Raw genomic sequence first — 23,025 nt, 5'->3', positions numbered from 1 at the left:
ATTCATAATGAAATCCTGAAAACTAAACACACCTAGTGCAGCTTTTGCTTTGTTCCATTTTGTCTTTTTTTTAAAATACTTGTAATAATACCAGCATATTAATGTATAGTAATTTTTAGTTCTTTAGTCTAATCTTAGTTCTCTTTCTTTTTGTGCTTTCATGTGAAACATCTTCCCTCCCTTTCAGGACTAAACTTCAGCCAGTTTTGTCATGATAGGAGTAATTTGTATTCTGATTCTAAACATAAGATCACAGTAACCTGTAACACAATTCAAACTGATATTAGTTCTAGTCTCCTCATTTTTTAAGTGTTAAGAAGCTGCTGCTCTTAATCTTGCTTACTAATTTTGTAACTTAATAAATATTGGAAAGATTTAAACAAACAAGTTCCATCAACATTTGAAACCTAACACTAATGATATTTTTCCGTTGAAATTTCTTCCACTAGAAAATCTGCCTTCATTTTAGGCTGTAGCATTTGGTAGCCCTGGGAGGTTTACTTCCACATCAGATATTTATTATTGGTGTCATTGTTTTGTTACAGCTGATGGATTCATAAAATTTTAGTATCTGCAGCACTTTGTCTTAATGAAATGGCTTTCATTTATTAGTTAATCTTCTAATTGTGGTAGATGACTTTAACCCTATTTTACAGATCTGTAAACCAGTGACTGTTTCCTCTGTGCTTAAAAGTGAATCAGAACAGATACTGGGTTATGAAAATTTCCAGTGCTGAGCTCTTGTATGTGTACACTACTAGACACATTAAAGCATTCTCCTTATATAAAGTACAGTGCTTCTGCTGCTTTTAGTATATAGCTCTTTTGGGGTCACCATTGCATGTTTTCATTGAAACATTAAAAAAAAAAAAGTACATGTGAATGAACCTCTGAAGGTCATCCGTTTCAACTTTACGCTCAGAGTAGGGCAAGCTTCAAAGTTAAACCAGATTGCTTAAGGTTTTGTTGAGTCAAATTCTGAGCTCCTTCAAGGACAGAGATTTTGCTGCCTTTGTGAGCGGCCGGTTTTAGTGCTTGATTACTCTCATTCTAAAAAATTTTCCTATTTGTATGTTTGGAATTTGTCATGCTGCAGCTTGTGTCCATTGCTTGTCTTTTCTCTGTGCTCCTCTGAGAAGAGTTTGTCTTCAGCTTATGTATGTGTCATGCTCTTCACCCTGGCTATTTCAGTGAGCTTTTGCTGGAGACTTTTCCATTTGTCCAGATCTCTTGTATTTGGGTACTCAAAACTGGTCATAATATTCCAGGTACGTCCTCACAAGTGCTGAGGAAACAATCACCTCCCTCAATTTGCTGGTACACTCTTGCTGATGCAGCCAGGGAGGTGGCCGGTTCACTGTCAGCTCTGCAAGACAAAACTGCTAACTTAGTGTCGACCCATGAGGAACACTGTTCATAACTGGTCCCTGGATAGGTTTAGCACTGCTGACCATATGAATGTACATGGAAATTATTGAAAACATTAATAAAATTGGTGATTCCTATTATACAGAGACATACCCATTTATAACTTTGTCATGTGGTTGTGCATGCATTCTGTAGCTTGCAAAGCAATTTCATTGTGCAAGTGGTAGGCTGAAGAAAATCTTAAAAAACAAACTCAATGCTTCTGAAAATTATATTAGTTAGTCCGAGCTAATTAGTTACCTTTTTTTTTTTAAATTGCCTCCTATACATCAGAAGAGTCAATGATATTGCCACATAGGGTCTTCATCCATTTCTCTGTGAGCGCTTGCAGTGGCCTGTGAAAATCATTAGCAGGGTTCTCTCAGTGCAAATTTCTGAAAGCAATTTCCTCAGCACTTGGTCAGGTTTATTCCTGTATATTGTTCTGCTAGACTTGCGTGCTGTTTTGGGGATCAGTATAGGAGTTTGACGGGGGAGGGAAGGAGAAAAAGAGTGGCTACTTGAAAGTTTCTTCATCATCTTTGGAGAGCTTTCAGAGGAGGAAAAAATCTGAATAGAGGGCCTCTACCCTTTTTCCTTAAAAAAGTATGGTACTTCTAGAAATATATATAATTACATGTGTTGTTTTGTGGTGTCATGTCATGGATGGATAAAGACTTAAAGGAGGTAAATTCTTTTGGCTTTATCATGGAGAATATAAGAAAATAACTGGGAGCTGACTTGAGACAGGTATGCTCGTAGGTTTATTACGTTCAAGCTAAGTTTCACAATGTCTGTTTTGCCAATGCTAATATTTGTTTCTTATCCAGGAGTACGTAATTCAAACTACTAAAGCCACATAAAACATTGAAAGAAAAAATAGACATCTAATCCTTCTGAGAAGGCTTTGCAAAGTCTGTCCTTCCGAGGACACTGTGGGCTATTGAGATGTGGAAACATTGCTTTGGGAATGTGGTCACTGTGTCTAGAATAATAGTCTGTGGTTAGAGTGTTGTCCTTGGTTGATCTGAAAGTACCAAATACATGAAAGTTACCAGGTAACCTGTCCCAATAATTAGCTACCCTTCTAATTGTGAAATTATTTTTTGTAGTGGTTTCTTTTTGCTAAATTGCTTGTAAAAGAGCTTATCCTTTTATTTTGCTGAATTATCAAGTCCTTTAGATCTGAAAAAATTTACCCACAAAAATATTCATGTACCAGACATTGTTAATTTAGATGGAATGCTGTCTTTCAGTATTCCACTGTAAAGTAGGTATTTGTTTTGAATGAATTTTATAACACTCTTCTAAATTCCAAACTTTTTAACTTTGTTCTGGAGTGGAAGCCTGGTGAGTGTGTTTTGAGGTTTGGGTACCAAAAGATATATTGCTTTGCTAATACCATGAAAGGAAACAAACCTCAATTTTCTCATCTTGTTTGCTATTTCCCCATCAGAAAGTAAAGCATAAGCCTGCACAGGTGCGCTTTGAAGTAATTGGGCCTGAGCTGTGTGATCAGATATTTCAAATTTTCACTTGAAAGTTTTATCTCAATAGTAGCAAGAGTTTGTGGGTAATTTCTGGTGTTATCAATTCATGCCCAATCCTTGTCTCCACAGTAAGTTACAGATTAATCTTATGGATTGTCTTCTAAAAATAAGAAATACAGATAAAGTATTTGAAGTAGTTATTCACTTTGGTTTATCACTTCAGTGGAGAAATTGATTTGAGATTATACTGTTTGCACATCCTTCGCAGTTATTTGCTTGTGCTTGGTTCTGGAAGCTGATGGTAAAAGTAGGGGAAGGGGAGAGGAAATGTGGGCAGTTTTGTTTTTGAGGCAGAGTGTGGTGATGCTCTTCCCATGAGTGGTTCTGCCTGCCTGCTTCTTGCCACCCCCTTTTTGCTTGAATGAGGTAGGTCTTTGCAGGGGTACCTGATCTAGGTTAAACTTGTTAATTTACTTAATTTACATTAGTTTTAAGATGGATCAGTTGCCTGATCTGGATTTGGAGGAGGCATGTACTGCTGGAAGAGAGAGGGTGTGAATGAGGAGAGCATAGGGCTTTTCTTTTTAGCAAGCTTAAGAGGGAAAAGCAGAATGGCAGCTGCTGCCTTTGTTCACGTGGCGGGGGGAAATATCAACGAGGAGCATGCTTGCTTGAGGCTTGTGTTCCAGCTATTCTGGATGTCCACACGAGTTTTATATGAAATGGTGGGTCTGTAGCCTTCGACATAGACTTGCATTTACATTTTATGATGGTTATTGATGGTAGCAGAGCGGTTTCCAGTACTCTGTAAGACTGTGGAGTCTGAAAGTAGGTCAGGCCACTGTATTCCAGATTGTCACTGCTGCACTATCACAAATCTTCCTTCTTTGGACTCTGTCCTAAATTCTTTCAAGTTCACAGGTTTCTATAGTGTGTTTCTCCTTTTCTTCTTAGCTTGTCATTTTGCCTTCCTGCCCAGGGTGTTCAGACATCACTAGTCTGGTGCAGCCTCCAAACCCTTAATCTCTTAAAGCACTTCAGTAACCTAGCTCTCTTCAGCATGTGAAACTGGGCATCTCAAAACTGCTAGTTGGATCGGAATGTAAAAAAAAAAAAAATTCTCAGTTGCCTCATTTAAGCACTAACATAACAAATATTATAAGTGTAATCATGAAAAATATTAGAAATTTTTTCCCAGTTATATGGGAAAGAGAAGGAGAAAGATTCAGTTTAAAAATGTTACAGTATTTCATTTAAGGGAATACTGAGAACTAAGAGGGACATTTATCAGGTCTTACACAGAAATGATTTTCTGTTCTTTATAAATAAACTATGCATACAATAGTAAGTACTACATACCAAATAAAAAAAAATCATTTATAACATTTCTTCTTTATAACTGTCACTTAAAATAATTTCTACAAATTCTTATCTTTAGAATTTGTAATACAGCTGTTTACTAGTTATCATGACCTGAGTGAGGGATCATAACTGACAAAAATTAGCCCTGTAAAAATTGACACTATTTTTGTGTTTGTCTTGAGAGAAATGCAAAATAATAAACAGTACAGGTAGAAGAAAATACATTTTACTTAAAAATATCTACTACTCAGGAACATTTTTCTCTCATTAAAAATAAATGAACTACTATCACTCTAATACTAGTCAACTGCTCAGAATTTAGCAGTTATTTTGTGTGTACATGTATGAGTAATAAAGCAGTGTATGTTGAAAAGTTAGATTCTTAAACAAGTATGTTGCACACCAAGAAAATGCTGACAGTGATATATCAGGCTACTGTTTGATATCTCAATTACTAACGCTACTGTTTTAATATGATGTAAGGTCTTTTAAATTGAAGTAATTTGTATTTTAAGAATTTCCTACAGATAGCAATGGCATTGGTTAAAAGAGCTCATCTTTTGTGATGTGGAAGACATTCCACAATTCCAAACATTTAAAAAAAAAAAAGCTTAACTTTTGCCTGTTTTGATTAAAATATCTTTATTTCTATAGGTACCTCAACACACAGTTTATTAAGAAGAACAAATTGACTGAAGCTGATCTTCAGTATGGTTACGGAGGGGTGGATATGAATGAACCATTGATGGAAATAGGAGAGGTAGGTATCTCTGGAAGTGGGAGTGGATGTAAACTGTATGCAGAAGCACCACAAGTTCAGCTTTTTCCTCTTAAATTTTGACTTTTCTGTATCACAGAACTTGAATAGTTAAATACAGTAGAAGATGTAAGCACTGAATCCTTTGCAAAATGAGATTACAGTTTTGATGTAGAAAAATATAGTGACCTGGGGCAGGGGAGGGGGAAAGCAAATACGAAAACTATTGGAGAACTTCAGTTTAAAATGTCGTAATAGGTACCATTTTGCAAAAAAAACTTTGGCTTATTAAGTGACTCTGCTATCTAGAAAATATTTTGAAGCAGTAGTACTTTTGTTTTCGGAAACCCTTGAAATATTACTTCTAGGCTTCTATTTCTTAATGTCACAAAGTGTAGCAGCTTTTTTTGAGCTTAGTCTTCTGTATATCTTATTTTCATAATGCACCCTGGTTTGTACTTCTATTGTAGCAACTTGGATAGAGATTTTGAAAGAAAAAGTACACTATTTGTACACAAAAGTATCATGTAGGGAGGGCTTATCTTTAAAAAAAAAAGTAATGTGGGGTAAGCACAAGGGTGTTGACACACTAATGTAAGTTGGAGAGGCTGAGAGTATTTTTTAAATACCTATAAAATGAAAAAAATTGTCAGCAGTAGGACTACGTTCTGAGATACCACTGTGCACTTCAGCTGTGCAGAAGTGAAGTATACATAATTTCTGTCCCTTCATGGCTGAAATATAAGAAAGTAAAATGAAAAGACAATTTTACAGTAAAAAAAACAAGTCTTTCAGATTTTCAAAACAGTGTTTCAGTATGTCTTTAAGAAGATTTTGAAAACACCTTTTCAATCTGAATCAGAACAAACCCACAATCCTGAATACAGTTGAGTAGAAACATTTGTTTTGAATGCTTGTCTGTGTGTTTGCTTTGTGTCTATAAGTGTACACACTGCTAGCTGGAGAATTAATTTTGTTCTATCATTGTCTGTAGTGGTGTATTGTTTTTTTTCCTTTCCTCTCTACATTTGCCTTTTTCTGGAAAAGGGAAGTGAACGCTGCTTCTCTCTTGGTTTGGAAAGCTAGAGAAAACACGCTTTTTTTTCTCTTAATGTCAGAACTTGACCTGTAAGTGATTACTGTTCTGGCTCTTTGATTTCATTGTATTAAGTAGGAGACCTCTGCTGACTTTAGTTAAGAGTAAGAAGAGATTGTGATGCAAGAAGAAGCATCTTCTGTGCTTCTGACCCAGCTACCCAGCTGATGAAGATGGCACTGCCAGTTGAATTGAAAACCTCTGACAGGTTGGGGGTGGGCTGAAAAGAACAGCAGAAACATAATATACTTTAAGTCAAGGCAACTCAGGAAAAGAAGTTCTTGTCTTGTCTACCTGTGCTGTCTCCAAGGCTTGCTAATCAGTGGCATCTGTAAAGGCCTATCAGAGCTTGGAAGTGCACGTTGCTGCACTGTTTGTGGTATCTTGAAAATGGCATAAATGTTACTCCTTATTTCCCCAGACTGAGATTTAGCCATTTGTTCCCATGATTGTCAGAGGTAGTCCTTAGCTCTGTGTGAATGACTCTTAGTTCATCTGCTTTAGGGGCTTGGAATAGGTCTGGGCTTGTTCTTGGGGCTGGGTGATGCTGATGTATTAGTGAATTCTCTCCCCATTTCAGTGTGCTACTCCATTCTGAGGTATCACCCAAAGGATGGTAGTGGCAATTTTGGTCCATAGCTTTCTACCTTAGGATATGTTTACCAAAGGAGGACAAACAGCAGCTTTTTTGAGTATTCTGTTTTCCTCATGTATATGGAATCATAAGCAGGGTGGAAGGACAATGGTGCACACTTATCTTCAGGCTTCCCAGCAGTTGTTCCTAGGATGGTATATCCCTAGCTCATCATTTGGGCAGGTTATGGGGATGGTCAAGATTCTTAAACTGTAGCTGGCAGCCCTTGGTTTTTGATGAAGATGTTCAGATGATGATGTGTGCAATTCTACTAATGAGTTTTTCATGATCTCACTCCTCAAGACTCCTTCCATTTCTCTTTACCAAATACTGTCTTTGTAATCTGTAGTAGTACGAGTTAAGTTTTGGATCTTGAGCCAGTAAAGTTAATCTCCGTTCATTACTGGTGTAGGATTAGTTTTATGGCAGTTACTCCTTTTCCCTGAAAAGGACTGGAGACTTGAGTTCTGCACTCAAGTAGTTTAATGCATTGAATTGCAGCACTGTTTTTGGTGCATTCATTGCCTCAGAAATAAAAGTAGTTCACATTTCTTGACCTATAAGGCACTCACCACGTTCATCAAGTCTTTGTTTTGAAAGCATTTTCTCTTTCATTATGGTTCCTGTTTAGGATTCTATCTTTTATGCTTTGGGTTGCACTATGGGCTTTGACAAAAGTCTTTATTTCAGTTGTTCATCGCTTTAGAATGGAAGGAATTATCATTTATCCCTTTTTAGGTGACTGAGATGATCTGTACTTTATCTACACAAGAGCAAACTTGCTTTTTTTATATGTAGTTCTCTTCAGTCTCAGCATGAAGTTACAGAAATAATGCCCAGTATTTGTAGAAGCAGAATGGTACTCTCTATATACTGAAGTTTCTGTCCCAGCATGACTCCTGTGTGCTAATGAAACTTTGGGAGCTTTTCAGTAATCTTAAACGAGTACGTGCTTGCTTAGTTCTTCTGGGGTGTGTAACAGTAGGTACATACAAGAGACTGGAGGTGCGTATATGATGTGCATGGGCATGGCTTCAAACAGTTTATCATCCCAATAAGCGTTCCAGACATTCAGTAATTGTTGTACTAGGAAAAATACAGGATGAGATCAGCTGATGAAAGTTGTCTGCCAGTGCTTGCATGAGATTTTTTTTTTCCTGTGCGTACATTATGAATGCATAGTGAAGGAACTGCTTTTCTGAGTTGAGCTCCTGTCACCAATTTCAGACTTCTGAGTTTTCAATGACTCTGTGGGAGCAGTGAGCCAGCAAGTAGTTTAAGATGTGCCTTCTGGTTTTTTGCCTCATCATGGGGCAACAAATTCTGGAAAATGGAGGAAACTGCCACGTTCTGTATTGTCAGAGAAGTAAGATCAGTCCCTCTCTTCACAGAGAAAAATGTCTCTTGAACTAATACATGAAGTTGCTGGATTGACCTGTCTGTAGTTTACTTGACAAGAAAATTGCAGCAGGCAACTTGAAGCTGTTTCAGATTGGTAGATCATATGTGAGAGGGAGCATGCTAGAGGCTGCATTTCAGAGACCACATTGCAGAATAGAGTTACCTGAGGTCATCCCCTACACCTCATAGTCACAAAACATGTCAGTCTTCTTTTTTTTTTTTTTTTTTTTTCCCCCTCTTCCGGAAGTAACTTCTTGCAGCATTGTCTGCTGGATGAGTCCCTGATGTCTTAGGGAAACTGTTTTCCTCTAACTGTTCTACTACTACTCTCTACAAGGCAAGACAGTGAAAATCAGTGCTAAGACAACTTTGATTTCAAAACATTATCTTTTGATTTATAAGCAAACCTTTACCTCTTCTTTGAACCTGCTTATGATGCAGCTGTGTCCGCTTTACCTCCCAGACCTCTGCACCCTGTATTACAGCATAGGTGCTGGATAGCTATGACAGACAGAGCAGCTTCATTTGTCTGCTCTTTAAAAGAAAGATCTATTTCATGAAGTGGATCAGATCGGATACCTAGTCAACAGCTAGATGCCTACTTTTGGTTAAGACATACCTGGTAAATATTTTAATTTTCACAGCTAAGGACCTGTTAGTTGTGTCAAAGCTTTCTTAGCAGCAGTATTCCCTCTTTCCTCGCTGTTTTTGGGCATTTCATTTTTTCCCCAGTCTAGTACTCACTGGTAGGTGTTTTTAGAGGTCTCAAATTCCACCCTATATGAGGGATCACATTATCCCCTTTGGGCTTTAAATCTGTTTTTGACTTACATGTAAGATCTCCTTTGAACGATTGCAGTTGTGTTTTTAAAAATGGTGTGTTTTGGGAGCAAATACTTCACCCACAAGAGTTTGAGATATTTGAGTCCATTTGACTGATCCCTATAATGATGTATCAGGAATAGGGTGACCTATCCCTAATATGTAGATTATTTGAATTCCATTTAAGTCAAATATTAGCTTGCCAGTGACTTTGCTTAAGCTGTATGCTTCATAGTTTGGAGATGTTCTCTGTGTGTTGGGAATAAGGGTTCTGTATCTTTGACTCTGACAAATTGGCCAAGAGACATTCCCTTTTGTCAGCTGAGGCTTATTTTGTTATAATTTTTAAAAATACTAGTGTCTGTACACATTCAAACACTTCGGGTAGAAAGGCATGTTACTTACCTGTTACTGGGCAGGTGGGGTTTTTTATACGTACACTTAAAACTTGCCCTCGTAACCAATTTGCGTATGGTCCTTGTATGCATTTGAGAATCCTTGATAGAGCGGAACCAAGGAATAAATCAGTCCCACTAGAAGTGTGGGAAGCATGCATTCAGACACTGCCTGACTAGAAATTTGATATCTAACACTGCTCATGTACAGATCTGTGTGATCTTCATCCAAATGCAGTCAGATGTTCTAGAAGAAAAATGATAAAATAATATATTAATATATTGACAGTTAGGGGAAGGGACAGGTAGAAGAATTTTAAAAGGAGAAAGAAGAGGGTATCTAACAATTTTTAAAATCCTGAATGGGGAATTGCATCATCTTTGGTTTTGTTTCAGGGTTTTTTTTTTAATTTTTTATTGATGTAAACTTGTATTGTGTCCTGACAGCTAGCTCTTGATATGTGGAGAAAATTAATGATTGAGCCACTGCAGGCCATCCTTATTCGGATGCTCCTCCGAGAAATAAAAAAGTGAGTGCTTGATTATTTTTTGCTTTTACACAATGTGGGGGTATTGCACTTTTTTACTTTGAGAAGTCTGGGGATTTGACCAATTTCTTTTATGTTTTTTTTTGACGCTGGCTTCTTATCTGATGATGATGTTCTATCAGCTTTTCTCATTGTAGCTGCGTACTTGTGGTTTGTGTGTGTAGAAAAAGACTCTGAAAAGAAAATAGTTAATTCACTGTAACCCAAAGGCAGTCATCTTTTCCATTTCAGAAACCCTTCTTATCAATGGGATTGGGGAGTAGTTAGGATAATTCTACAGGTCCCATGGGATGCCCTTTGCCTTTTTCTCCACCTGATACTGACTGTTTATGGCTTCTGTGCTGTCAGTGAACATAAGGATCAGGACTTATGCAAGGATTTGCCAAAGCCAGAAAAGCTAGGTTGCTTTGCATGGGACCCAAAACAATCCTTGCTTATCTGCCAGGAATACTAAGCTTCTGGGTTTCTATTGTTCAGATGAGTGACTTCACTTGACGTTCTTGGTGCTTCAGTTGAATGAAATGGAAATAATTATTTTTTTGCACTTAAAGGGAATTTATTATTTTATTTCTGAATGTCTGTTACTTTTAAACAAAGACCTTGGTAGTTACAGAACTTGGGCCTTTTAAAGTTTTGATTTAAAAACTTTATGCTGTTTAACTCCTAAAGGATCTTTTTATTTATTAATAAGCAAATTGTGAAATATACTGCAGACCTTGCATGTAGTTGTAAGTTCCATCGGTTTCTACGGTTTTACTACTGTTTAGGATAGCTCTGGAGTTCCCTAATGACTGGGGGTTTTTTTAAGTGATTGTGATGCCTGACTTGGTGACCAGGCTAGTGTAGGTGAACTGAAAGATTGAGGTAATTTGATTGAGGTGCCTTGGACATGCGCTTGGTCAGCCAAAAAGCTGTATTTATAAGGTATTAAAAACTGATTTTAATATTACAATTTTATTTTTCCTTCCTGAATTAAATTTTTGATGACTAAGTAACTGACATGGTGTCCCTCTCAGATGGTATTTCTGAAGCCAGGAAGTATTTATCTGATTTCAATTGTTGAACCATGCTTCCTTTGTAACCAGTGCTAATACTGCTTTATCCATATGTTTACTATAACAATTTATTTTTACTAAATGAAGATTCCCTAAATCATGGTGAAGAAAATTCTGCTTTGTTACATTAAGCACAGTGACACTGAAGACTCGTGTTAGTCAGTCTGTATATTTCATTGGTGGGTGGGAGGGGAAATTTGTGTTAAAATCTTTTTCAACAGACATCTGATGCCTCTTAAAAGTAATGGTATATATTTGCCTTGAGGCTGACTGCAGACCTCACAAGGGTATTTAGGTCAAGACTGTCACTGCCTGCATGGGGCATTAGATCTTGAGACTGTATCAAGTTGACATTATTTGTTATTAAACCATTTGGAAAGTTTTAAATAAAACTTGAGTCATTGTCTCTAATGGTTGGGTCTGTATTTTTTTTCCCCTCTGTTGTTAAGGATTCTTCTATGTGATCTCAAAGAAGTTAATTCAACTCTGTTTCTCAAACTATACATCTAACAGTTATTTAGTTTGTTCTAGTCACTTTGTGATCTGCCTATCATATAATGAACTATATAAGAGAGAACTTCTTATTGCTCTTCTTCCTGGTATCATGAAATGTAGGGCATGCTCTGGGTGTTCTGAGGATGTGACTACAGGCTTGTTGCTGTTCTTTGCTATCATTCCAGTGGTCAATAGTTTGTAAGAGGCAATTTTAGAGACTTTGCTGCAAGCAGCTGTTAAATGTCTTTTAGTATTGAGTTCAGCAATTCAGGGATTAAACAATGTCTTTGAAGAAACGGATATCAATAAGTTACTTCTGTCAGAGGTACAAGAATATGCATGGGACATTTATTACCTAAAAAATTTAATAAAATGACTAATACACGTATATACTTAGAAATCTCTCTATTAGATGCCTTCTTAAGTGTGTGCATGGTTCAATTTATTAAAATATTTTACCAAAAAATTAAAATTTGAATAGATAGGACAGTTGAACGTCTTATAACCAGAAGATATTGCATAGTATACAACACTATGCAGAGTTGATAACCAATATTGTAGTCAACTGGTTGCACATAAAAGTATGTTTATTACTGAACTGGAAAAGGTAAGGGGAGCAGAGCCACAAGTTTTGCTTTCAGGTTTCATTTTATCATTTTATGTATTTAACTGGAACTTTAAAAAAGCTTCTGAATAAAATCTTGAGCACATCTACTTTTTAGAAGCTATACACTTGTGCAATACACTGTACATTAACAATAAACTTTTTTTGGCATGTGAAAAATAAAGAAATACAAGTAGTGACTTGTGGTTCAGCTGAACAGGATGACTAAACTGATCTAAGATTTTGATGCCAAAAAGGAGCAGGCTGTGCTCTGCTACCTTTCTCTTGCTGAATTTGGTGCTCATCTAGCCCCTTAGTGAACCAACTCAACCGCTAACGTGACAGAAAACCATCTTGGCTAATATTTCTCCAGATTGGCATGATGAGTCAGTTCACCAAAGAATTAGATGAGTGCCAAAGCAAAGCAAGAGAGATAGAGAGGCCTGTGACTGAGCAAAAGGGAGTGGGATTAGCCCCCCTGAACAGCAGAGAATTGTTAAATCACTTAAGCCTGTCTTGTCTGACTGCACTCCTCTTAATATAGAGTTCTGAATAACACACTTTCTTCCCCCTCCCTCTAGCCCAAGCTCTTCTCCTACAAGGCAAGCTGAATATCAACTTACGCATTTTTGTTTCAACACAACAGGAAGCCGACAAGATCTCAATTGTGGAGAAAATTCATCTATGAAATTCTTAAACAGAAATAATTTGGAAATTATTCAGGTGCTATCTCAAATGACAGTGTGATTAGTACAGACTAACCAGGAGAGGCTTCTCTACTAAAGATAACTAACACTTCCTAACTAACTGAACCTATTCCTGTCTAAGCTGATACATTATTTATACCATTTGTTTGAAAGGAAAGCTATTGGAAGTTAATAACTTTTTTAAAAGTGTTCGAAACAGGCTCTTCTAGTTCACCATGAATTCTGTAGTTAATTGGTCTGGATAGGCCATTGGTCTGACACAGCAGCGCACTTATTTTGAATGGTGGAATCTTCTTTTAATGAATACAGCATTTATTATTGTACCTTAAACTTTAAATATATTCTATGTAGTACACTGTTCGATACATGTTAAACTTCCACTGTTAAGCTTTAGTCTTAAGATAGGAACAAGATGGAGTTAATATAAAACAGCACAACATCCTTGAGTTTGTGTTTTGTAGTTTTCTCAATTTCTTTTGAAAAAAGATTGTGTTTTAGCGCTTCACACCTTTTTGTCCAGATTCCCCACCAAACATCATTGTATCCCTCTGCCCTCCCAAGGTGTCCTGTGACATCCCTGCTTGAAACTCTGTGGCAGCTGCACTGTATCTGTATGCATCCATATTGCTTGCTGACTACTGCTGAGAAGGAAAATATAAACTTAACAGACTTCCACCTTGGTGGGGTCACCGATTTCTCTCATTTTAGTTTGGTAGATACTCTTATTACTACAACTTTCATGAAAATCACCCTTGAAACTTCTGTAACTTCTGAAACTTGTTGTCAAGTTTTGTTGAAACTATCCATTTGCATTACAGATTCTTGGGAGCAGAGTGCCATTGGTGTAAATAAAAACCTGAAGATACTGCCAAAGTGAAATGAATGATAGTTTTGTGACATATGCTGTTTATCTTGGAAATAGTGTAGCTTTTCAGATAGGTTCATAACACAGTTCTGTCAATAAATTTCGTGATAACTTTGCTGTAAATGTGTAATACCCACTGAGGAAACCTATGTTAAGCTACTAAAAATTCTGTGAGTGTTGGGGAAAAAATGGGGAGTGTGGGCATCTGTTTAAAAAAAGAAAAAGTTTACATGATCCTGGCAGTTGTTCCAACTTGTCATTTGATTGGCAACCACACCCTCAGTACCTCTGTCTTCAGAAGTGGATTTAAATTGTTTCTCTTTATTGTGTACTACCAGCTACCCGAAAGGCAGGCAAGGCCAGTTCCACGTTATGTTCCTTTTCGTTTGTTGCCTTCCTGCCGTCCGGCCTCTGCTTCAAAAGCCTGTCTCCTCCCTTGCAGCTCTCCCATGGAGCATCTGCCTCCTGTACTTTTACAGCTTTTTCCTAATGCTACATTGACCTTTGAATCCCCTGGGCCTGACCTTTGCTGCCCCCTCTCGTCCGGCGTCTGTGTGGCCTGAGGCCTGTGAAGTAGCTGTGAACCGAGCAGAAGGGAGCTGGGTCTTCATCTGTAATTACAATAATGCTCATTGTGTTTGTGTCATCAGTATCTTTCCAGGTCCAGAACCCCGTGTGCTAGAGGCGGACTGGCCTGTCTCGTGACAGAGCCCTGCTTTGTAATATGCTTTACTTTTGGTTATGTAGCTTCCTGCACTCCATGACATGGTGCTATGTTCACAGGCTGCATGATCCTGCAGCTTACCGTGGTCCTGGGCCCCTCCAGGGTGGAGCTGGGTCCAGGCCCTGGTCTGGTATTACACTGCTTCCCTTCTGTGACATGCTGCTGCCTCTGCCACCATATAACCAGGCCCAGTAGAGGGATGTTTGCAAAAGTGCAGGGTGTAATCACATGTACCCAAACCCGGCTTTATTCTGTTGGTTCAGCTACTACAACCAGAGGAAACCTTCCTGTCCCCCAAGGGAAAAAAAAAAAATCAGACCATCCCTGCTAGAGCAGTTACCCATTAGGTCAGCTTGTTTGTAACGGGTGACCAAGCTGCGTAAACCATACAGTGACTACTTGTAATCTGTGAGAGTTAGTTCTTTCCCCCCATCATGAGCTTGAGTTTTCAGATCTTGGGACACAGTAATATTTAAAAGCAATTACACATAAGTAACAGTGTTCTGAACACGTGCGTATGGTCTGGTGTATATAAGATGACTGCTGGCGTGGCTGTCCTGGTAAACCTCCCTAGCTCATGGGCATCCTCTGGAGTCTTTATCAATTCTAAACCAAAATTAGTGAAATGAGAAAAATTATTTCTCCCCCATTCTACCCCAGCCTGGATGGGTATATGGTGATATCTGGGTTTGAAGTATTTTTGCTGACTTTACTTTTTCTTTATTTTCTTTTTAATTTTTTTTAAATCATTCATGTAAATGACTCTCCTATACCAACATAAGTTTCTAACAGAGAACTCATTTTGTCTTTTCAGTGCAGTCTAGGTAAAGTAAAAGTTCTTATTCTGTATACATGTATATATGTGTACATATGTATTTAAAAAAGGAAAAACTTTGAAATTACAACTGCTGATGCTTAAGTGTGACTATGCTTTTATAAATCATATTTTAGTCCTATTTAATACCTTAGGAGTTAAGGAATATTTTACTTCTTTGTAAAGTGTATGTGAAAGGTGGTCTTTTTTAGAACAGTTTGTGTTTCAAGAAAGTTTGCTGCTCTGAGTGTGGGTCTGTTATTTCCAATCTTTGCAAAGGAGTGAATACTAATATTTTTAGCTTGCAAAACACTTGTTTTAATTACCTTTTTTTTTAACTGAATGGGGCAAAAGGTGATATTTTCTTCATTTGAACTCGCTCGTTTGAAGCTAAGAACTTGACTGGAAAACGTAAAGTTTTCCTTTTCCAATGTATGATTAAAAATTGTGACGATGCGCCAAGTATGTTATTTGTTCCACTTGATGTCTATGTGTTGAATAATGGATATTCAGAAAAGGAAATAACATGCCTCTTGGTGGGACATTGGCAAAAACGATTTTTTTTTTGGCAGGGCCAGGAGTGTGAAGATAATCTATTTGATACAGACTACAGATGCAAGATGGAACTTATTGTAACTGTTAAAGTACTTGCTTTAGAGTACGTAATTTGGAATACTTATATCCTTAGCAAACGCTTGGAAATTTCATGACCTGCAAATGCTTTTCAATAGTTTATGAATTATCATCTCAACAATTTAAATATATAGGAAAGAAAGACGAGTGCATTTTTATTTTAAGATGAATCTTCTTCAGTTTTGCTAATCTAAACAGAGGGATTTACTGGAAAATGTTTTCATCCAATATTATTTCATTCGACTATCAGATGAGTTACACTAGATACCTACGTTCTCATGAGTGTTTGCTTTGCCTATTTCAGTGATCGCTGTGGAGAAGACCCAAACCAGAAAGTAATCCATGGGGTTATTAACTCCTTTGTTCATGTTGAACAGTATAAGAAAAAATTCCCCCTAAAGGTAGATACACATTTCTGATTTATGTTTTTAAGTTTGAACGTTAATCTAGTGCCTGTATTGTTTGTCCTTTAAAAAAAATTCTCTGTTTTAGTTTTATCAGGAAATTTTTGAGTGTCCTTTTCTGAATGAAACAGGGGAGTATTATAAACAAGAAGCTTCAAATTTATTGCAAGAGTCAAATTGCTCACAATACATGGAGAAGGTAAGAGATTGTTCTGTACACATGCAATACTAAAATCTAGTATTACCAATTTACTGATAATAGTAATATGTTTTCCTGTACAGTTCCCATAGTTGTTCTTTGTTGTATGCTTTCATGCAGCTTAAACTATGTTTTTTGCTGGCATGGTTAATCTGAATATAAATTACAAATGTTGCCTATGGAGGGACTGTCAGCTTCAAAATATTTCACCAAAACATGTATCAGGTTGATCAGTATTGCTTCCTCACTTCCTTCTTTTCCTTCTGTTTGTAGTAGCATAAGAGGAGAGTTTTAGCAATATGATGATTAGAGAAGACTATATGGTAGAGTTGTTACAGAGCCTTGTTAAAAATTGCATTTTCTGAGGTGGATTTTCTTTTGTTTTGCTTCATGGTGTATGTAGTCAGGTTGTGGTTACATTACTTGTAATTCTTATATCTTGCTTGAGAAAGCAAAGATTAATACAAGACTAGGAGTCAGTCCTCGGTGCTATGCTGTCCACACTAACAAGAGAGAAGAGTTGAGGAGAAGGCTGTGAGATTGCTTTTAACCATAAGGAGCATAAGCTAATGGTTGCACACCTGAGGTGAAATTAAGGGACAGGCTAGGACTTCAATTAAACCAAAAGAAATGCAGATTCATTTTGTCTATCATGAGCAGTCTGCAGCTGCACTACTTTCCCGAGGCTCCCCTCATATTCACTGAATGTAAATACTTTTATGTCAGTATTAATATGACTTATTTTATGATAATGCCTATTTCTTTCATTGAAGTTTTAAAGAGACTTTTTATTAATAGCTCAGGTGTACACCTATACCTTTTGAGCAAATGTTTACAGAATCACAGAATCACAGAATCACAGAATGTCAGGGATTGGAAGGGACCTCGAAAGATCATCTAGTCCAATCCCCCTGCCGGGGCAGGATTGCCTAGACCATATCACACAGGAACGCATCCAGGCGGGTTTTGAATGTCTCCAGAGAAGGAGACTCCACAACCTCTCTGGGCAGCCTGTTCCAGTGTTCAGTCACCCTTACAGTAAAGAAGTTTTTCCTCAAATTTAAGTGGAACCTCCTGTGTTCCAGCTTGCACCCATTGCCCCTTGTCCTATCAAGGGATGTCACTGAGAAGAGCCTGGCTCCATCCTCATGACACTTGCCCTTTACATATTTATAAACATTAATGAGGTCACCCCTCAGTCTCCTCTTCTCTAAGCTAAAGAGACCCAGCTCCCTCAGCCTCTCCTCATAAGGGAGATGTTCCACTCCCTTAATCATCTTCGTGGCTCTGCGCTGGACTCTCTCTAGCAGTTCCCTGTCCTTCTTGAACTGAGGGGCCCAGAACTGGACACAATACTCCAGATGCGGCCTCACCAGGGCAGAGTAGAGGGGGAGGAGAACCTCTCTCGACCTGCTGACCACACCCCTTCTAATACACCCCAGGATGCCATTGGCCTTCTTGGCCACAAGGGCACACTGCTGGCTCATGGTCATCCTGTTGTCCACTAGGACCCCCAGGTCCCTTTCCCCTACGCTGGTCTCCAACAGCTCTGTCCCCAACTTGTACTGGTACATGGGGTTGTTCTTGCCCAGATGCAGGACTCTACACTTGCCCTTGTTATATTTCATTAAATTTCTCCCCGCCCAACTCTCCAGCCTGTCCAGGTCTCTCTGAATGGCTGCGCAGCCTTCCGTTGTGTCAGCCACTCCTCCCAGTTTTGTGTCATCAGCGAACTTGCTGACAGCGCACTCTAATCCCTCATCCAAGTCATTAATGAATATATTGAATAGAACTGGTCCCAGAACCGACCCTTGCGGAACTCCGCTAGACACAGACCTCCAACTGGACTCTGTCCCATTGACCACCACTCTCTGGCTTCTTTCCTTCAGCCAGTTCACAATCCACCTCACTACCCGATCATCCAGACCACACTTCCCCAGTTTAGCTGCGAGGATGCTGTGGGAGACCGTGTCAAACGCTTTACTGAAATCGAGATAGACCACATCCACAGCTTTACCATCATCTATCCACCGGGTTACATCCTCATAAAAGGCTATCAAGTTGGTTGAGCAAGACTTCCCGTTGGTGAAGCCATGCTGAGTGCCCCTAATGATCCCCCTATCCTTGATGTGCCTAGAGACAGCACCAAGAACAAGTTGCTCCATCACCTTTCCAGGGATGGAGGTGAGGCTGACTGGTCTATAGTTCCCCGGGTCCTCCTTCCTGCCCTTTTTGAAGACTGGAGTGACATTCGCTTTCCTCCAGTCCTCAGGCACCTCTCCTGTTGCCCATGACTTAGCAAAGATGATGGAGAGTGGCCTAGCAATGACTTCCGCCAGCTCCCTCAGCACCCGCGGGTGCATCCCATCAGGGCCCATGGATTTATGGACATCCAGGTTGCTTAATTGGTCCCTGACCCAGCCCTCATCAACCAAGACAGAGTCCTCCTCTATCTTGACTTCTTCTGAGGCCGCAGGGGTCCAGGGCTCCTCAGGACAGCCTCCAACAGTATAGACAGAGGCAAAGAAGGCATTCAGTAACTCCGCCTTCTTTTTATCCTCTGTCTCCAGGACCCCCACCTCATTCATCAGTGGGCCTACATTGCCTCTAGTGTTGGCTTTACCTGCAATGTATTTGAAGAAGCCCTTTCTGTTGTCCTTGACCTCTCTTGCAAGGTTTAATTCCAAGGAGGCCTTAGCTTTCCTACTTGCCTCCCTACATCCTCTGACAACAGACTTATATTCCTCCCAAGTGGCCAGCCCCACCTTCCATGATCTGTACACCCTCTTCTTCCACTTGAGTTTGCCCAGCAGTTCCCTGTTCAACCATGCAGGTCTCCTGGTACCTTTCCTTGACTTCCTACCTGTTGGGATGCTCTGATCTTGAGCTCGGAAGAAGCAGTCCTTGAACGCTAACCAACTATCTTGGGCCCCCTTACCTTCTAGTACCCTGTCCCATGGGATTTCCCCTAGCAATTTCTTGAAAAGGCCAAAGTTGGCCCTCCTGAAGTTCAGGGTTGTGATTCTGCTAGCTATTCTGTTCCTGCCCCATGAGATCCTGAACTCTACCATCTCATGGTCACTACAACCAAGGCTGCCCTCAACCTTCACCTCTTCAACCAGACCCTCCTTGTTAGTGAGGATAAGATCCAGCAAAGCTCCTCTCCTAGTTGGCTCATCCACCATTTGCATCAGAAAGTTATCATCAATGCACTGGAGGAACCTCCTGGACTGGGGATGGCTGGCTGAGTAGGCCTCCCAGCAAATATCAGGGTAGTTGAAATCCCCCAGGACAACCAGGCCCTGTAATTGCGAGACTGCTCTCAGCTGCCTGTAGAAGGCCTCATCACCCTCCTCATCCTGATCCAGTGGCCTGTAATAGACACCCACAACAGTATCACCCCTGCCAGCCTGCCCCTTAATTCGCACCCACAAACTCTCAACTCGCTCCTGATCTGCCTCTGGACAGAACTCAATACATTCTAGCTGCTCACTCACATAAAGGGCAACTCCACCACCTCTCCTTAGCGGCCTGTCTTTCCTGAACAGGACATAGCCATCCATGACCACATTCCAGTCATGCGAGGCGTCCCACCAAGTCTCTGTAATTGCCACTAGATCATAGTAGATCATTGTTTACATACAAGCAGATGGGCTTGGAACAGAAAAGTGATTCTTATAGTCATATGATTAGGTATTGTGGTAAAACTTTCTCAGAAGGAATAAGTGTGGTAGGAGAAATTGGGGAAGATTGGTCACAAAGTTGAAGAGAAGAAGCAATTTTGAGAAGAGAACTATTGAGTCCTATTAGACATCTAGTAGTGACTGAGCCCAGTCAGTACTCAGAGTAGAAGATTATATTAATTCAGTAATGGTCTGATTCAAAAGAGAAAATCTAATTTTTCAGCATCCCGGACAAGTTCTTCTTTAACTTTGTTACCTATTTGTAACATTCTACATGCCTACATTCTATATACATATACTGTTGTATATTCATGGTTCTATATTGGTTGTTAGTATTTCATCAGCTCTCAGTTTTAAAACTTGTCTGTAGGTTTTAGGTAGATTAAAAGATGAAGAAATGCGGTGTCGGAAATACTTGCATCCCAGCTCATATGGCAAAGTGATTCATGAATGCCAACAAAGAATGGTAGCTGATCACTTGCAGTTTCTACATGCAGAATGTCACAATATTATCAGACAAGAGAAAAGAAATGGTAAGTCTTAATGGTCACAAAAAGCATGAAGTGTTTTTTGTTTTATTCATTTAGCATTACAATTTACTATCTTTATTCAATGACCTTCTATGCGCTTAAGCATTTTCAACTAATATATGTTACTTATCTATAAAGCCCAATTAAACCCTGAATGACATTTTTCTTTTACCATCTAAGTCATTATCATTCTTCCAAATATATAGTCAAAACCTTCTTTTTACTATTAACAACCCTTTCGGCCAGTGCTCTTTCTCTTTCCTTGTCTTAGTCGGCTTAAAAACACACTGAAGTCCTCTGTCCTGTAGAACTGATCACATTTTATGCTTGTGTTTTCATTTGTAAACCAATGGCTCTGTCTTTACAGATTTCTTCATCATCATTTGACAGGTCAGGATTATAAAATATTTTGGCTTCTCTTCATAGCCACTTTTTATTGTCCTGAATCTTTTATGACCTCTCTTCCCAAATCCTTTTTACAGAAGCAGATGCTCTTATAGTTATATTCCCTGCCTGACTAAAAAAATTATGCTTCCTGATGACTACATGCCTCTTACCCTTGAAGGAATGCTTATTCTTGCATGGAAGATGGTATCTATTATGTGAAACAAATTATTTTTCACAGTCAAACTTAAATTATATCTAATAATAGGGTTCAGTTTGCAGAGAATTTTGCAAAATGGATCAGAGCTTGGATCCTTTTTTTGGGGGCGGGGGTGGAAATCATAAAAATAGCAGCTGCTTATTTGCAGCTTTTCTAACCTGAGAAAAATTTCAAGCCACCATTGGAGGAAAACAAAAAGTCAAGAAGATACCTAAACTGATTTTAGTCAGCTGTTGCTAAGGGAGATTTGGGGAGACCAAGGATTAAAATAAACTGGCACAATACTTTTCCACTCTAGCCCACCTCTCCTCTTGGAGTCTCTACTAAATAAGTGGTATTGAAAGAGTGAGGTAGTAACAATGGCAGTGCTCAGTGAATACTGGTATTAGCCCTACTGTTTCCTTTTTTTTCTTTTGTCGGTGATCCAGTGTATGTTAATTTTTTTTTTCAAAGCAGTTGGTCTTGTTTCAGTCTTTGAAAAGTTCTGTGTGAAGTTATGATACTAAATTAAGTGTTGATTTTTAGTGTTTCTAAGCATATTCTATAAAAATGTATCTCTGTTACAGACATGGCAAATATGTATACTCTACTTCGTGCTGTGTCAAGTGGTTTACCTCATATGATTCAGGAACTACAAAACCATATCCATGATGAGGGCCTTAGAGCAACCAGCAATCTTTCTCAGGAAAATGTGAGTTTCCTCAGGCAGCTGGAATTACCTATTTGATTAGCATTCCTGATGAAATGTTTACACTTTTCTTTTTAGTCTATTCTGATTTTTTAATTTTGTCTATATGAAATTGGTTTGGAACATTATGGATAAATTGTAACTTCTAATCAGCACGCTTAGCTGTGCGACACATAACTATCCTGAGAGTTGATTGTTGTGATCTAACCAGAAACAACTACAGCTAGATATTTCTCATTGTTGTTTGTTTAATGCTGTCATGGCAAGTAGGTCCTTTTGTTCCGTGTATGCTTTTTTTCCCTGAATTTCTCTTAAGTCAGTGGCATTTGCTGTTCTGGTGCATTAGGAACCAATGATTCCATTTAGTTTAATTGTATGTTATTTGTAAAGCCCTGACATCCTGTCCTGATTTCAGTGTGGTATTTTTCACTAATAGCTTTGTAGACTCATATTTTCATGTAATTTCTGAAAATACTGTAGCTTAATTATTTTACAGTAAAGTGTGTTAAACTTTTTTCAATTCATATATATTTAAATTACGCAATTCCATTTTGGTCCTCTAGCATTGCTCTTCAGAAACAAACAAACAAACTTTCATTTGCCACTATTTGTCCATGCATACATCTTGCTGTCTAGGCCTGTGCTCACTTAAGGATGGTGACTTCAGCCATCCAGTGTTTCTGTCTATAATAATACATAGATACGAACTATTGTAAATTCACTCTTCTTATTGACTGCACAGGAGTGCTTACTCTTCCGTAACTCTTGTGTGCATAATGAAAATGGCCTGAAGACTTTGGTAGTATAGTTTGCTTTCAAATTATTTGTAAGTTTACTGAGCTTATTCTTTCAAACTAATAGTGTCTACACAGGGAAATAAATGAATGCAGAGCCATGAGGGTGATGAAAATTCATAACGTTATGTAGATAAACTCAAAATGTGAAATAATTACGCCACTGTGTGGATAAAGTACTTTGTCACCAAAACATTTTTAGTGTGTGACCTGAGAATGCACTTGGGGAGCCGTGTGATGCAGCCAGTGCATTGCACACTCCTGCATTGTTGCCTGCCAGCTTGTCTGTGTAGGGACTCCTCTAATTCATATTA

The 23,025-nt window shown here is 38.7% G+C and overlaps 1 protein-coding gene across 6 annotated transcripts in view; it reads left to right on the top strand.

Annotated features, from left to right (window-relative positions):
* CUL2 (cullin 2) overlaps positions 1–23,025 on the top strand; it is a 58,734-nt gene that overhangs the window by 15,042 nt on the left and 20,667 nt on the right. For all 6 annotated transcript variants that reach the window (XM_068404534.1, XM_068404538.1, XM_068404535.1 and 3 more), the window contains exons 5-10: positions 4,914–5,019; positions 9,812–9,894; positions 16,114–16,210; positions 16,302–16,412; positions 20,466–20,628; positions 21,796–21,920. In XM_068404534.1, coding sequence (XP_068260635.1) covers positions 4,914–5,019; positions 9,812–9,894; positions 16,114–16,210; positions 16,302–16,412; positions 20,466–20,628; positions 21,796–21,920 — 685 coding nt within the window. The remainder of the gene's footprint in view (positions 1–4,913; positions 5,020–9,811; positions 9,895–16,113; positions 16,211–16,301; positions 16,413–20,465; positions 20,629–21,795; positions 21,921–23,025) is intronic.

Source organism: Nyctibius grandis, chromosome 7, assembly GCF_013368605.1.
Source record: "Nyctibius grandis isolate bNycGra1 chromosome 7, bNycGra1.pri, whole genome shotgun sequence".
Classification (NCBI taxonomy): domain Eukaryota; kingdom Metazoa; phylum Chordata; class Aves; order Nyctibiiformes; family Nyctibiidae; genus Nyctibius; species Nyctibius grandis.
Note: the sequence above shows the minus strand (reverse complement) of the source record. Positions and strands in the feature narration are given on the sequence as shown.